The 15,662-nt window shown below is 45.4% G+C and overlaps 1 protein-coding gene across 1 annotated transcript; it reads left to right on the top strand.

Annotated features, from left to right (window-relative positions):
* The first annotated feature begins 15 nt into the window (after window positions 1-15).
* Lyar (Ly1 antibody reactive) lies at window positions 16-15,119 on the top strand. Its single transcript, XM_021649646.2, has 9 exons — window positions 16-170; window positions 3,840-4,010; window positions 4,706-4,820; window positions 7,123-7,230; window positions 7,319-7,402; window positions 11,027-11,432; window positions 11,697-11,783; window positions 14,040-14,125; window positions 14,806-15,119. Exons 2-9 carry the CDS (start codon window positions 3,889-3,891, stop codon window positions 14,938-14,940), a joined length of 1,143 nt encoding a protein of 380 aa, XP_021505321.1. The 5' UTR covers window positions 16-170; window positions 3,840-3,888; the 3' UTR covers window positions 14,941-15,119.
* The last annotated feature ends 543 nt before the right edge of the window (window positions 15,120-15,662 follow it).

The raw sequence follows: 15,662 nt of genomic DNA, 5'->3' as shown, positions 1-15,662 counted from the left end.
TTCCGTCCAGGGGGGCGTGGCCGCGACGCGCGTGCGCTTTGGAGCGCGACGGCCCGGAGTGTGTTCTACGCGGGATAGTTGGGTGAGCTGGTGGCGGTGCTTCGCTGGACTGCTGCAGCTCCACGTGCTCCTAGCGGCCGGTTGAGACCGTTAGCGGAGTCTACTGGGAGGTAAGGGTGGTTTGGATCCCCGGACCTGGAGGGAGGGAGATGGCAGCATGGCCGCCTTCCTTGTTGACCCGCTCGCGGGCAAAATCTGGAGTTCTGAGCTCTAAGAGACATTCCGTCCCGTTTTTTAGTCGGAGAGGCCTTCGGGGCCGGCCAGATAGCATGGTTGGTCCCCACCTTACAGGGCTTCAGACCTGCTGGCTGATGGGAAGAAAGCTTTTCTCTGAGTCTCGAGAACTAGGTCCTGAGGAGCGGCCTGAGGGTCCCTGGAGCTCAGAGTACCAAAGAGCTAAGAAGTGAGTGCGAATCTCCAATCTCCAACTAGATACAAGCTACTTAACTCTGTTGTACCCGGCTCTACATCTGTCCAAAAGGGATACTAGAGAACCTAACTTGGTGTATATGTGTATAGATTATAGGGGCAAAGGGCTTGGCATATAGTAGCCACTCAGCAAATGTCAGAATTTTCCTGAAGCACCTACCTCTTAAGAGAAATAAGAGGGTTGTGTGTGCCTACAAACCTAGCTTCTGGCCATTGAGGTCCTAGGACACGGAGCCTGCTCAAATTGTGTCAGGCGTCTGGTGACTACCATAGTGCCTAACATGTAAGTCAGATGAGGCTGGGGTGGGGAGGCTCGAACTGCAAAGCAGAGGCATGGCTTGGATTCTTTGAGGATCGTTGGAAGTTGGTGCCCACTCATGGTCTTCCTCCAGGTCCCGGGAGGGTGGAGGTGTGTGCTTGTCTTTACTTTTCTTGCACTGCAGCTGTGATTTCTGGGAATTCTCTTGGAAGAGTCTGTGTCTAGTTATGGTGGGCTGAATCATAGATGGGGAGAACTTGAAGTTTAACGGGAGCAGTGGCTTGCTCCCTGGACCTTGTGCTGGAGTTGCCAGCCTGTCCTTTAAGATGTGCTGTTTTGGGGGTAAATATAGTCAGTGTGTGTAGGGAGATAGTACAGTCTGTAAAATGTTTGCCACACAAGCATGAGGATCCGAATTCTCATGCCCAGAGAATTAAAAAGCAAGGTGTGGTGATAGATCCCTGTGGCTCACTCACTAGTCAGCTCACCTGATCTAATCAGCAAGCCCTCCAACTCCCAGTGAGAGAGATGGTAGGGGGCCAGAGACATGGCTCAATGATTAAGAGTACCTGCTGCTCTTCCAGAGGACCTGGGTTCAATTCCCAGCACCCAGAATCCATGAGATCTGATGCCTTCTTCTGACCTCTGAATACTGGGCATCCACATAGACACAAAACATTTATAGACTCAATAAAGTGAATTTCTAGAAAAGAGAAGGTGGGTGACTTCTGAGGCTTATCTCTGGCCTCCCCAAGTTGCTCTTGGTTGAGTGTTTATCACAGCAGAGTAAACCTAACAGGACAATGCTATCTTCACTTAGCCTGGGATTCTGTTTCATATTTTGTGGCCTTCACACTTCTGATGCTGTTAAGCCTAGAGAAAGACTTGGACCCTGCTGGATGGTCAGTCGAGCTGGCCTTTGTGATTCTGAGCCTTACTGTTGTTTGTAGCATGTACTCTTAAATGAAAGGTATTTTCCTGGGTTGGATGTGCTGTATAGCCAAGGTGACCCTGGGTCTGGATTGTCCCACCCTGGATCTGAATAAGCTCCTTACAAATCTTATCTCATTAGCCAAGCAGGTGAACAAACTGTTACCCATTTCGTGTCCAATAAATAGATAGAAAATGAGTTAAGCATGGCTCCAGATTGATGTTTCCCTTGGACATATGATCTGATTCCAATCTTCTCCTGAGTTAGTGTTCACACTGTGCCTTGGGGACCTGTTTTTCATAGATGCTGTGAGCATATTTTTGCCATGCCATTTCTGTCGCTTCCTGTATCTTGTTTCCAGTGTCCTTCTTGGGCTTTACTTCTGGTCTTTCCTGAGAACAGACCCTGTGGTTCTCAAGGTTTGTGGAAGTCTGTTCTCTGCTCTCCTGCTTGACCAGAAACAGCAGTCCTCAGTGGCTGAGGTTGAAAAGCTCTAAGTCATGTCTAAGTTGAGTGTTATTTTCTTCATCATCCTCGTTGTGGAAGTGCCTTCTAAGTTTTCAGAGGATCCTTTAGCTAATTGTAGCAGCTATTGGCTGTGTTATGATGGCAGTCCATTTCTTGGTATCTAATCAGTGACTTTTATTCTTACATAAGTGTGTAAGAATATCCAGACCAGGTGGCAGTCAGCTCTTATTCCTGTTTTCACACTTGCAGCAGAACTGCTGGTCTTGCTGCCTGGCATCTATTCACCTCCATCTGCCTGTGCAAAATGATAGTGAGCATCTCCAAAGCCAGGCTGTGGTAGACATTAAGCATGGTCCCAGCTCCCTGAGGTGTGACACAAGTCCTTAAAAACAACAACAACAACAACAAAACAGGCTAGACAACAATACTTGCAGGCCTAGAATGGTCCTAACTGCCTCAGTCTTCCTTTGGTGCCAGGCTATAGCTGCCCACATGCCTTCCCTTGCTAATTAGCTCTGTTCACAGGCTGAGGAGGAGGGCACAGGGCATTGGTGTCAAGGACCTGTGGTTTGTATCTAAGATGAACCAGTGTCCAGCAGTGCTTCCACAGGGCAGGAGGCCTTTGTACAGCAGGATGGATATTTCCATTCAGAGCTCAGTGGAAGAAAACAGTCCTGATCTTGCTTTGGTGTGATCTCAAAGGCTTGTGTCAAAAGGCAATTTGTACTTGAATTCTCTGTAAACCAAGCGCAGCTGAGGAGTTCTTACATGAAGCAGAGAAGCAAGTCCCGTGTGTTTACTTGATGCCCACCATTCCTCTCATACTGAGGAAGAGGGTACTGGGTTAACAGCTCTCAGTATTTGGGCTGAACGAAGCCCATTTTATAAGAACAGCACTGCTCTCAGAGTTCGATGATTAAAAGCCTATGTAAGCATGGAAAGTTACTGTGGCATTGGTAACACTTAAGGAATCTGTTTGCAGAGTACAGTAGCATACATGCAACATGAAGTGGCTATGTGTGAGCAGATGCCCCTCCATGCAGTGTGCACCTTGGGAGGCTGGCATACCTGGGTTTGGGAGCTCCTTTGATAGGTTCCTTCTCTTCCTCCCTGGCATGCATACACCCTACTGAAATATCTTTGTTTGTCCTTGTCCACTGAGGCCAGGAGGATGTCTTCATTTTAACACTTGTGACTCCTTCATTGTGCATATATAAAAATAGGAACTATTTCTTAGTGTTCGTTGGAATTGTTATTTAACTTTTCCTTGCTAAGCTCTGCTGCTTGTCCCATTGCTTTGTTGTTGTCGCCTCAGTAACAACCTGCAGAGCACACCTACGCTGTGCTGCTGGCTACCACTTTGATTTTGTATAGTTTAGGCTGCTTAAGGACATTAGGGAAAGCTTTATCAGTGTTGCCAATCTTCCAGGTTTTGTGCTGTCCTGGGCAAGTTTCTTATTTTCTGTGCCTCTGTGGCTTCATAGAGATGTTGAGCCATGATATTCTAGCTTGTTGCTAGGGCTCAGTACATTAGCATGTGAACATAGCTCCCTGCTTCAGCTGTTTTTTCTGCCTTTGGTGGTATGTTACTTCTCAGATTAGTGATAAGCTTTGAGCCTGCTCTTTTATTATGGAATTCATTTATTGGGAGGAGTTTCAGCTTATAACTATCTTCATCTTGTTTTTTTTTAGGGCAAGAGTACAAACCTGTCTCAAAGAATATTTAATCATTTAACCAAAAATGGTATTTTTTACATGCAATGCATGTGGTGAATCAGTGAAGAAAATACAGGTGGAAAAGCACGTGTCTGTCTGCAGAAACTGTGAATGTCTTTCTTGCATTGACTGTGGGAAAGATTTCTGGTAAGTTCTGATAATTCCTGAAGAACCAGGTATATATAGATCCAGGCCCCACAAAGCTTGGAGAAATAGAGGAGCAAAATGAGGGCAGTGACTTAAGAATGAAAGTTTATGGTCTGTTGATGACACTTGGTGTGATTCTTCAAGGGAGTGCCATTTCATTTTAAGGACTTGTTAAAAAGAAGACCAAAGGAATAAGATCCTGTTAGTTAGAGAATTTGGGGCTAGCAAGGTGGCTCAGTGGGTTTAAAGCATATACCCTACCAGCTTGACCACCTAAGTTCCATCCCCAGGACCCAGGGTAGAAGAGAGAACTGACTGCCCCAGTTGTCCTTGCAGCTCCACGTATACTCTTTGGCAGGTAGCACGCACACACACAGTTGGGGGCGTGTAGTTGAAGGGGATATAGGTTAGTGGCAGAGCTTTACCTGGCATGCGTGAGGCCCAATTCCCAGCACCATCCAAAAAAAAAATTTGTTTTTAGTGCAAGTTTGGATTGCTCCACTTTCTAGCTGACATTTACTTCGTTGTCATTTTGTCAGAGCCCAAAAGCAACAAATAAGCAGAAAAAAAGAAGTTAAGAATTAGGCTGTTTGTGCAGTTGACCAGGTGTGGAAAGTCAAAAACAAATTACTGTGCTGTTTTTGAGAGCCACTAGCATGGTGTCAGCCTAGTGATGAACCCTGGTCCCTCTGCAGGGGTGATGACTACAAAAGCCATGTGAAGTGCATCAGTGAAGGTGAGAAGTATGGAGGCAAAGGCTATGAAGCCAAGACATACAAAGGTGATGCGAAACAGCAGGCATGGATTCAGGTAAGGGTCTCCCATCCTATTGCTCATCCCACAGCTGCTTCCTTCTGGGGCTTCAGTGATTATGTCACCTTTGCAGACAAGTCCCAGAGGCAGCACTCCTTAGGGTAGAGCAGAAGTGTCAGCACATGGTGAGAAGATAAAACTGTGGTGCATTTATCTGTGGCTCCTGTTTTTTACCGATTGGGGGTTCCTTCTGTCTCTTGGCTACAAAACAAAAAATCGAGGTATGTACAGGTACACTCCCAGTGGTAGAGGTCTTACAGCTTAAGACATATCAGTCTGTCACATCTGAACAAAGTAGACATTTTCACAAATGTAAGAACTTTCTAGTGAAAAAATGTACTATAGAGGAATTTATAGAACGTGGCTGCTTGGGCAAGAGATTCAGCAGGAATACAAACACACCTTTAATCCAGAAGACAGGCAAGCAGATCTGAGTTCAAGGCCAGCTAGTATAGAACAGGTATCAAGTAAAGAAAAGCTTAGGTCCAGGCATAGTGGTACATGCCTTTAATCCCAAACAATGAAGGTAAAGTTAGTTTGTAGAAGGAAGCACCCAAGTTTGAAAGTGATATCTAATTGAGTGGCAGAAAATCAGAGAGAGATTTGACAGACTCGGATATGTTCAACTCTCACAGGAAGAGAGAGGAAAGGGAATCTACTGAAGGGGCAATGCAGAGAGAGAGAAGAGGAAGTTTACTGGGAGAGCTTTACAGAGAGAGGTTGCAGGCAGAACAAGCCAGGAATGAGGAGCCAGATTGGATATGTCAGCTGGGAGAGGAGGTTGAGCCAGAACAGCTGAGTTGAGCCAGTCAGCCCAGAGCTCAGAAAGAAGAAGAAAGGGTGAGCTTATTAAGCAGTAGGTGTCAGAGGCTGAAAACATTCTAGGCCTAGGTTTTGATTGTGTGGAGGCTAGAAGCTTCCAGGACTAGGCCTATGTTAGCAGGCAGAGGCAGTAAGCATCCAAGACAACAACTGAAGCAGGACAGTAAAAGTTCCTTTTACAGTGTACAAAAGCAGCTCCAGTTTGAAACAAAGGAAAATGGGTGGACAAATGTCAACTTTGTGGAGATGGCATTTTCCTAAAAATCAGGTTAGTAGTTCCCTATTGAATGGCAGAGTGTGAGTGTGAACTTGAAGTGTTGGCTCTCTCTGAAGGTGCACACTCTGGTCATGGCCCTCATGAAGGACTTTGCAGTAAGTTGCCCTGTTGAGGACCACTTGAGAAGCTGCAGAAACCTTTAAGTTGTATGTGGTGCTGGCAAGATGGACCAGCTAGGGTACAGATGCTGTCACCTCCATATAAACACTATTGGGAAAAGGATTTGTGTGGTATCTCGATGATCCTTAATGTTTGTCAGGTGTTGTATATAAGAAACTATTACCAGATCAGATATCTTGAAGGATTTTTTTCCTCTGAGGCTTTATAGTTTAACTTTTAAAATTTAGGTTTTTGATTCATTTTGAACTATTTTCTGTATAACATAAGGAAAGAGTCCAGTGTCCGTGTGAGGATCCACTAGTCCCAGCTTGTTGAAAAGGGGGTTCATTCTTCCATGGACTGTTGTTGACATCCTGTCAAAAAACCTTTGACCACATCCTTGGGGGCATATTCCTTCCTTGTCCTTTCCAGTGGTCTTTGTGGCAATCCTGCCCTTTTTGGATCATTGTTAGTTTTGTAGTGACTTGTGAAATTTAAAAAACTTATTTTTCAAGATTGTTTTTGTTATTTGGAGACCCTCAGGGTTCCATGTGAATTAGATCACGTGAACAGCTGGACTTTGCAGGGCTTTCGGGTCCTCTTGATGTTGGTCCATGCGATCAATGCTGTCTTTCACACTGTGTTTAGTACACAATTCCTTCACCTCTTTGGTCGTGGCTTTTTATGTTGTATTGCAAATAGGATTCTCCTAATGTTCAAGTTTGAATTGTTTTTTGTTGGTGTATAAAAATGCAACTTGCGTTTCAAGAGTTGATTGTGCTGCTGAATGAGTTGTTAATTCTAACTGGTTGCACGAACCCTGCCGAGCTTTCTGCGTGGGGGACCATGTTCCCTCAAGGCATACCTGTACACCTGTGACCTGATTTTGTCCCTTCTGTTAGGGAAGCATTAACTCTTTTCCCCCTTGCTTAGCTGCTTTGGCCAGAACTGTGTTGAATAGGAGGATATTTGTCATTACACATAAGTGTAAATAGAGAATCTTGGCTCAAGAATGTGAGAGTCCTCTGGCCAAGCCAAGGGCATGAGTTGGGCTTTATGTACTTATGTCATTTGTTTATTTTCTTCTTTTTTCTAAAATAGAAAATTAATGAATTAATAAAGAAGCCCAACGTCAGTCCCAAGGTGCGAGAACTTTTACAGCAAATTAGTGCTTTTGACAATGTTCCCAGAAAAAAGGCAAAGTTTCAGGTATGAATTTAAATGATATTGCCAAATCAGGGTGTGGCCCATCAAGTGACCTCTCAGAGGGGACAGCGGCTTTCTCTTGTGTCTACAGAACTGGATGAGGAACAGCCTGAAGGTGCACAGCGACTCTGTTCTGGAGCAGGTGTGGAGCATCTTCTCTGAAGCATCTAGCAGTGTGAGTCCACTCCACTTTTCAATTGCAGTGTGACAGACAACTGGGAATACCGAAATGCAGTTCCATGTGTGGAGGTCAAGATGGCGTTTTCAAAGAACTCCCTACTCTGTCCTTGGTGGGCAGGATGGAGCACCTGTCGTACAGACCCGGCCATTCATTCTACATGCTTGGCAGTGGGACCAGTTTTTGTGGCATGATTTGCACAGCAGTGAGGCCGAGTGCATGGGAGTGGTCCAGGATTTGATGTCTGGCTGATCTGCTTCTGGCCTTTGTTTTGCTTTGTGTGTGTGGTCATAGTCACATTAGCCTCTGAGCTTCCACTTCCTAATCTAACATCCATGCTACTGTACACTTTGTATTTATTCCTTATAGCAGATCATAAGTATCTCAGGAGTGGCTTGGTGTTATGAAGGAAGTTTAAACAGGCTCAGGGCATCGTAGCTGAGTGGTCTTTCAGTAGACAGTGAGGGTCCCCATATCCCCTGCATATTGTAGCATTGTGTATATCTAATGGGTGTTCAGTCATCCTGCTTCTGTTACAGGGAGAGCTTGTGAACCATTAACCACCTGTTGGTCAAAGTGATTGAATAGAGAACTCCCTGGTGTAGAGTGTAGGAGCAGGACTTGGCTTGCTATTCTTTACCCAAGTTGTTATGGTTCCATTGTTAATGTACAGTTGTCCACTTACATCCTGTTCAGGAACTTTGTTCAGCCATTTGAGAACAGAGGATGCTCTGGCTAGTCCTGCTCTAGTCAGAAGTCCAGAACTCAAAACAAAGCGCTTGCCGCACAAGCATGAGGACCTGACTTTGGATCCCCAGTGCTCTCATACAAGCTTGGCATGGCCATGATTGTCTGTCACCCCAGCGATGAGGAGGCAGAGACAAGTGGATCCCAACCTGTCTGGCCTAATTAAAAAGCCCTAGGTTCTGTCAGAGACCCTGTCTGAAAAAATAAGATGGAAAGTACAAAAAAGACAGCTGATGTTGACCTTCTGGCTTTCACACATGTATACACAAACAAGTATACCGGCATACATGCCCACACAAAGAAGAAAAGCTAGTGTGAACAGCAAAAGGAAATTTACCTTTGTAGTATATCTTGTACTTGTCTCTCCACAGTACACAGATTGAACCATGAAATCTTAAATCCATTTTATCATTTAATTGACATGAATGATACCTATAATTTTAAAAGGTGATTTCTATTATTTTCACAAAAAAAATTGAAGATTTGAAATTGCTTAGTTCAATTGCAGTGTATTGATTTTTTTCTAGTTCTTTTGAGTCTTTGAACTTATGAATTAGAGGGAAATGAGCAGTCAGCTCCTGCTGTGCTCCAACAGCTCAGACATGGCTGCAGTAAGTGAGGAATAAATAAAAAGCATATAATAGCAGCCCTTGTACTTCTGCCCAGGGACGTCTATAGAGCAAATGAGCCTCTGGCTTGGTTTAGCCTTGGCTTGGACATATCATCCTATACCTGCAGGCATGGTCGGGGTGGGCCTCTCTATTTCTGACAGACAGCTTCTCTCCATGTCAGTTATGTGCCTGTCCTAGTGGAGTTGAGTGTGGCGGAAGCAGACAACAGCAGATGAAGGGTTACAGATTAGGCCGGGTCTTAGTGCTGTGAAGAGCAAAAGGCAGTGGGCAGAGAGGAAAGGGGGTGGTGGGCTGTTCTACAGCGAAGGCCATGCTTCAGGTAAGGTGTCACTTGGGAGCAGGGTATGGAAGTGGGAAGAACTGAATTTCTAAGAACTGCTGTGTGCCTTCCATCCTGCAGCCATGAGCTAGTTGAACACCAGCTGGAAACTGTCTAAGCTTAGGAGAAGGGAATTTGAAAGCTGGCACTCAGTGGTCATGTTATTATTGCTTGGGTATTGAATGTCCTCAACGGCCCATGTCTTGAAGGCTTCTGGCACTGTTAGGGGTTTTGGAGCTATTAGCAAGTGGGTCCTGGTCGGAGGAAGTTAGGACACTGAGGACATGCCTTTGAGAGGGTGTTGAGACCTCAGCTTCTTGTTCTCTCTGTTTCTAATTCACGACATGAATGGTTTACCCTGCCACACCCTTGCCTGAGACCCAGAGCATTTCAGTCTTAAATAGGAACCTTCAGATTCATCAGCCAAGATAAATGTTCTGTAAACTAGTCACCTCATGTATTCATTATGGCAATCCGGAGGTGGCTAGTTAGTACATTGTAATAATTTAACAGAAGACAGTAGGAAAAGGGTGCCTTCAGTTCTTCCTCCTGGGTCTGTTTCTGGGTTCACACTAAGCCTCTTTTTCCCAGGAGCTTTGTCAGCTTCATAGAAATCCTCCACAGTTTAGTTTGTCTGCTTTCCGGTTATGTCCTCCAAGCAACAAGTGGTAAGGTCTGAGTTTGTGCTCCAAGTGAAGGCTGATTTGCCTTCAGTTGGCATTGCAGAGAGGACTAAGTAACTTGTCCCATGTCATCTGGAAGTGACCAAGTTGTGGAACTTGCTGTCATGCTTGTGGATGCCTCAACCCAGGCTTTTTCTAGCACCTGGAGCAGCCTTATTCTTCCCTCTGCAGAGGGGACTTACAGGCAGTTCAGTACTCTGTTCTGATACATCTGGAGAAATCAGTACAGTAAGAATATAGCAAGGAGGGGAACTGTCTGCATGGGACCTAGTGAAACACCAGTTTCACTAAGTGCAGAAGCAGGCAGAAAATATGCTTCAGCACAGTGCATGAAGTGCATTTGTCTGTTTTCTGTGGCTACAACAATTTTAAGCTGGGTACTTTCTAAAGAAAAGGCTTGGGTGGCTCATATTTTGGGGGGTTGAAAGTCTAAGATCAGGTGGTCTCATTTGTTGGGCTTCTGGCAAACAATGTTGTTATGGGAACATTTTGGGAAGCAATGACATGGTTGGCAGGAAGCTAACAAGGTCTGGGGTAGGTTTGGTCTTAATTCACTGGGGGCAGCATCCCTGATGATCTAAACCCTATTGGCCCTCCATCTTGAAGGTTCTGCCAATTGAAGCCAACCTGCAGTGCCTTGCCTGTAAGTGCCTGCAGGAAGTACTCAGACCCATCAGATTCTCCTCCCCATTATTTACACTGACAGCTGTGACTGTTCTGAGGGTGGCCATCTCACCTGGAGAAGGGCAAAGTGACAGCACCTCTGTCTGTACTTGTTCGTCTTCAGAACACTTCACCTGCATCAAGACCTCTGTACTACACGCAGGACATACCTTTCTCATGTTACCGTATGTTAGCTGTCCATGGAGTTGCACCATGCCTTGTCCTACAGATGAAACAGTAGCTCCCGAGCACCTGCTAGCAGTGGAACTGGAACTTGAGCCCAGAGCTGCAGATGTGCAGCCCCCTGACTTATCCACACCTGGCTACTCTTTCTTTATCCAGATAAAGGGTGACAGTGAGCCAGAATTGGGCTTGCTTCATTTCACCCTTTAATATCATGAGAACAGGTTCCAGAATGGGGTATGTGCTTAGAGGTGTTTTGTTGTTGCTGCTGGTGGTTTTGTATTTGTATGGCTGAATTTTAGTTGTTAGGTGTCACAATCATAAACAGTATAGTGTGAACAATGGGCGTGGCCAGACCAGGCACTTAGATGATTCCTGTTTTTTACTTCATAAGGAGCAAGATCAGCAGCTACCCAGCCACACAACCAAGCCACATGCAGAGATCCCCACGAAGGTTCCATCTGCGAAAACAAATGGCACCACAGAGGAGCAAACAGAGGCAAAGAAGAATAAAAGAGAAAGGAAGGAGGAACGACAGAAGAACAGGAAGAAAGAGAAGAAAGAGCTAAAGTTAGAAAACCACCAGGAAAACCTGAGGGGCCAGAAGCCAAAGAAGCGCAAAAAGGGCCAGGAGGCTGGTGGGGAGGAAACCACTGAGGCCAATGGCCCGTCAGAGAAGAAAGCCCGAGGTGGGCAGGTCTCAGAAGAGGGAACAGACAGAAATGGAGTTTCCGAGGATGCTGCTGAAGGGGTCCAGACCAAGAGAGCAGGAAAACGGAAGCGGCAAAAGCACTTGGAAGGTACGTGCCCAACCTGCACGTTAGGTTCTCAGTGTGACTGTGAGTTCTGGGTACAGAGAAATGTGTTAGGCCTTAACATTATTGACCAAGTAGGGAGAAGAGCAGGAGCTCTGGGGAGTCTACCTAACCTCACCTCTCAGCCTTCTGTTGCTCACCATCAGCAAGCTTGATGCCAGATCTTGCAGAGTGAGGTGTGGGAAGGAGCTGATGCCAAGCCAGGCTTCTGTGAGTGATAGCAACTAAAACTTTTTGCTTCTCTAACAGTTGAGTCCGATAACAAGAAGAAAAAGATGAAGTTGACAGGACAGCCCGAGGAGGGAGAGCCCAAGGACTCTGAGGCTCCATCGAAAGGTACCACCCCCTGTGTTTACTCTGAGTGGGTAGGGAAGAGATGCTCCTTGCCAGAGGTGGGCCAAGGGCTTCCTTGCAATGCCATGCCCGTCAGAGGCACAGCCAAGAATTTTAAAGTTAATTCAGTGCTTCAGGCCTGTTTCTTAGTGCCATAGTTCCTCCATCATCCATAAGAAAAAGGAGGGGAGGGGATTGGATTGAAAATACCTAGAAATGTTGGACAGCATTTCACTACTGTATCAAATATCTGAGATGATCAAACTAAAATCAATCAATTTTGGCTCATGGTCACTAGGCCCTGTTGATTAGGGGCCTGTGGAAAGGCCCTGCTATTCAAAAGGCCTAATGGGTCCCACAATCTCTTAAAGGTCACATCTGCAATGACCCAAATCCTTATTAGTGTTGCACATTGTCAAGGGTTTCTATACTTCCTAGTGGCACCAAGCTTGGTCCCAGCCTTTAGAGGCACTCCAGAGCCAAACAGTAGCAATATATTGCCGTTGGAATTGACAGTGAGCCCAGTGTAGTTTTGCAAGGCTTGTTCCCTTCCCACCTTCCCCACCTGTCTCGTCTAGCTTCTGGTCCTATAGAGATGTCCTGAGGTCCAGGCACTTGTAGCTGTTCTCTCTCTGTCTTTGGGTCTGTTTCTAGTATCTCTTTGCATGGCCACCTCCCAAGATCTTGGGGCTCCCCTTAAATACCACCTCTAACACAGAGCTCCTGCATCACAAAGCAGGAAATTCTGTTGTGAAGTGGCAGATCTACACTCTCTGTAGACTCCTGCCCTCTCCTCCTGCCAGCAGAAATAAACCAAGATGGGAGTTACAGCTGTGGTTGAAGGCTCAGCAACTGGTCAAGCTCAGTCAAGTCTCTTGAAGCCTCTGTCTGAATTTGTTGACCAAAGGCTTTTAAAGATTAAGTTGTTCATTTTCTTGGCCTTTGTCCCTCACTTTTCTGGTTGGATTTGGGTTTTTGTTTGTTTTCCCACTATTGTGATTTGAGATTTCTTTATATATCATATGTGTGTTATACATATAGTTTTTGTTTTGTTTTCAAGACAGGGTTTCTCTGTATATCCCAGGCTGACCTTGAACCTTTCTCTGCCTCCTGAGTGCTGGAATTAGAATCTAGCTACTTCTTTCCCCACCTCTGACTAAGGCTTGAATGGGACCTTGCCTGTGCTAAGCAAACAGCCCATCACTGAGCTTTGTCCAAGGCCTCTTTTACTATTTGGGGACAAAAGTATCACTGTGGTTGTCGGGGCTGGCTTTGATCTTACTCTGTGTGCCAGGCTAGCTGGCTTTGAATGTATGATCCTCCTACCTAGACGCCAAGTAGTTGGCATTACAGGCCTTTGACCCACAGCATGCTTCCTGTCTTCCTGGCTTTCTCTCCAGACCTTAAGGTGGGGGTATTCCTGCTGCCAGGTAGATGTGAAGGAAGTCCAAGTTCCTGCTCCTTTTCAGTGCCGGGCAGAGTTGCCCCCTGTGGATTCTGCTGTCACTACAGCCTAGCAGCTTCTGACTCATTACCTACTGTCATGGAAGAAAGTTCAGATTTCTTGTTCATCTTTGACAGTGTCTCTACCACAGCCGTTGGAAAGCAGGATCCTGCCCTCAGCTTGACCCCGGCCAGCGATGGTTGAACACAGGCTGTGGCACTGGCCTGGAGTTGGTGGTTGTACTGGCAGAGTTGCTGGCCGGCCAGGCACCTTTCTTTGCTCCTTCGCTGAATCTGCAGGTGCAGACTGCGCTGTACCTGTTGGTCTTCCAGGTCACTGACTTCTCAGCTTCAAATCAGTGGAACAGAAAAGCCTGTCCTATGGCAGACCCTGAGACGCCGCCAGTCTGTCTCGCCACCTTCCCACATTGCCATAGGTTTGCAGAGCCTCCGTTAGAGTCGGGCCTGCAGAAGAAGCAGGAGCAGGCTGTGCTGCTCAGGTGCTTCTACAACCCACGGTCTCTTTGACCCAGCTCAGTGTGTCTGTTGGTCCTTTCTCCTTTGAGGCTCTCTGAAGCACAGTGCTTGTGAGGCCTATCTCTCCTCCCTGAGTTCAGTGTTCCGAAGGACCCCGTGGTGCCTGGAAGCCCCTGTTACTGGGCTAGTGAAGAACTTGGCATCTTGTTCATGGGAGAGTCATGTCATTTCCCAGGAAGCAGACAACTGTGTGCAGACTTTTTTTTTTTTTTTTTTTTGCTTTTGGGGTGACAAGACAAAACATCTTTTTTTTTTTTTTTTTTTTTTTTTGCATCATAGGTAAATTCAACTGGAAGGGTACCATTAAAGCTGTCCTTAAACAGTCCCCAGACAACGAGATATCAATCAAGAAGTTAAAGAAAAAGGTATGTCCTGTAGCAAAATGAGGCCTGAAACAACTGGGGAGGGGTTGTTTTTGTGTATATGTATGTTGTTTAACCTGAAACTCTGAGAGAGTCAGATATTTCCAGAGCTGCCCACATGGCCCTTTAGTGGTGTGCCACTGGAACAAGCCCATCTTGTTGCCAAGCCAGGGTAGCTTTCCAGTTCTGGACTGTCTAAAGACCGCGTTGCCAGCAGTTGATTGACCGGAATGATCTTTGCATGCACTTTGCTCTCCTTTGTGGATATAATTAGCTGTTGATGCTTTTTCCAAAGAAAGTTTTACTGTGTGTGTGTGTGTGTGTGTGTGTGTGTGTAGTTCTCTCTTTCCATCATGTGGGCCCTAGGGATTGAACCTAAGTCATCAGGCTGGAAAGTCCTTTACAATTGAGCCATCTTACCAGCCCTCTTTCTTTTTTGATGCTGTAATGGTGTGACAAACAGTTGCATATGTACCTGGGCAGCTGCTTGCCTTTACAAGGAGAGCATGCTTGTGTGACCAACATCTAGGGGTCTTTTTTTTTTTTTTTTTTTTTTTTGTAATGTTGGTCCAAATCTGGGCCTTTTTCTGTGTACTGCATCCCTCACAAAAGCCTTGACAGGTAGATTTTCGGAACTCATTTGCAACATGGCCTCCCCACCTGACATCTTTCTCTTTGTAAAGGTTATAGCTCAGTACCACGCAGTGACAAGTGAACATCATCTGTCGGAGGAGGAGCTCCTAGCCATCTTCAACAAGAAGATCAGCAAGAATCCAACCTTTAAGGTGCTGAAGGACAGAGTGAAGCTCCTGAAGTGAGCGCTCTGTTGCTTCGCACTCTTGTCTACTGACTGCTTTCCTCTACTATTTGTAAAATGTGTAATGAATTATAACAACCTGAACTTTTTGCTTTCTGAAAAAAAACTGCATTTTTAAGTTAAGGAAAAAATATATTTTTGTTAAGACTTTTATGAAAAAATAAATATATTCTTGTCGAATTCTGCACTTGTGGTAACAAATTCTTATACTTTCAGAAAATACTGCAGGAAACTTTAGAACGTGCTGTGATAACAAATGAAGATGGATTTCCCCATTTGATGAGGTGGGGGTGTCAGTTAGGCATGTCCACCTGCTTGCCTCCAGTGTCTCTCAAGATAGGGAATGGAAAAATACCTAATAAAATATAACCAAATTAAGTATAGCAACACATAAGTTGATATATGTTGTGACAAAATGCTTAAAAAGACAAGTTGGTTTAACATTTTCAGAAAAGAAAGTATATGTAATAGGCATCCCAGAATCAGAAAGACACACATGGTATAAACTCACTTATAGGTGGATATTAGACATATAATATAGGATAAACATACTAAAATCTGTACACCTGAAGAAGCTAAGTAATTTTACTTACTTAGACACTGCCTGATTTCACTCCATTAGACACTGCCTAATGGAGCTGTGGTACGCATTCCTGAATGGTGGTGACTGGGATTTTACCTGTGATGATCCCTGTTTAGGCAGGGGTGACAATCTGTAGAGGA

The sequence above is a fragment of the Meriones unguiculatus genome, chromosome 12 (genome assembly GCF_030254825.1).
Source record: "Meriones unguiculatus strain TT.TT164.6M chromosome 12, Bangor_MerUng_6.1, whole genome shotgun sequence".
Lineage (NCBI taxonomy): Eukaryota > Metazoa > Chordata > Mammalia > Rodentia > Muridae > Meriones > Meriones unguiculatus.
Note: the sequence above shows the minus strand (reverse complement) of the source record. Positions and strands in the feature narration are given on the sequence as shown.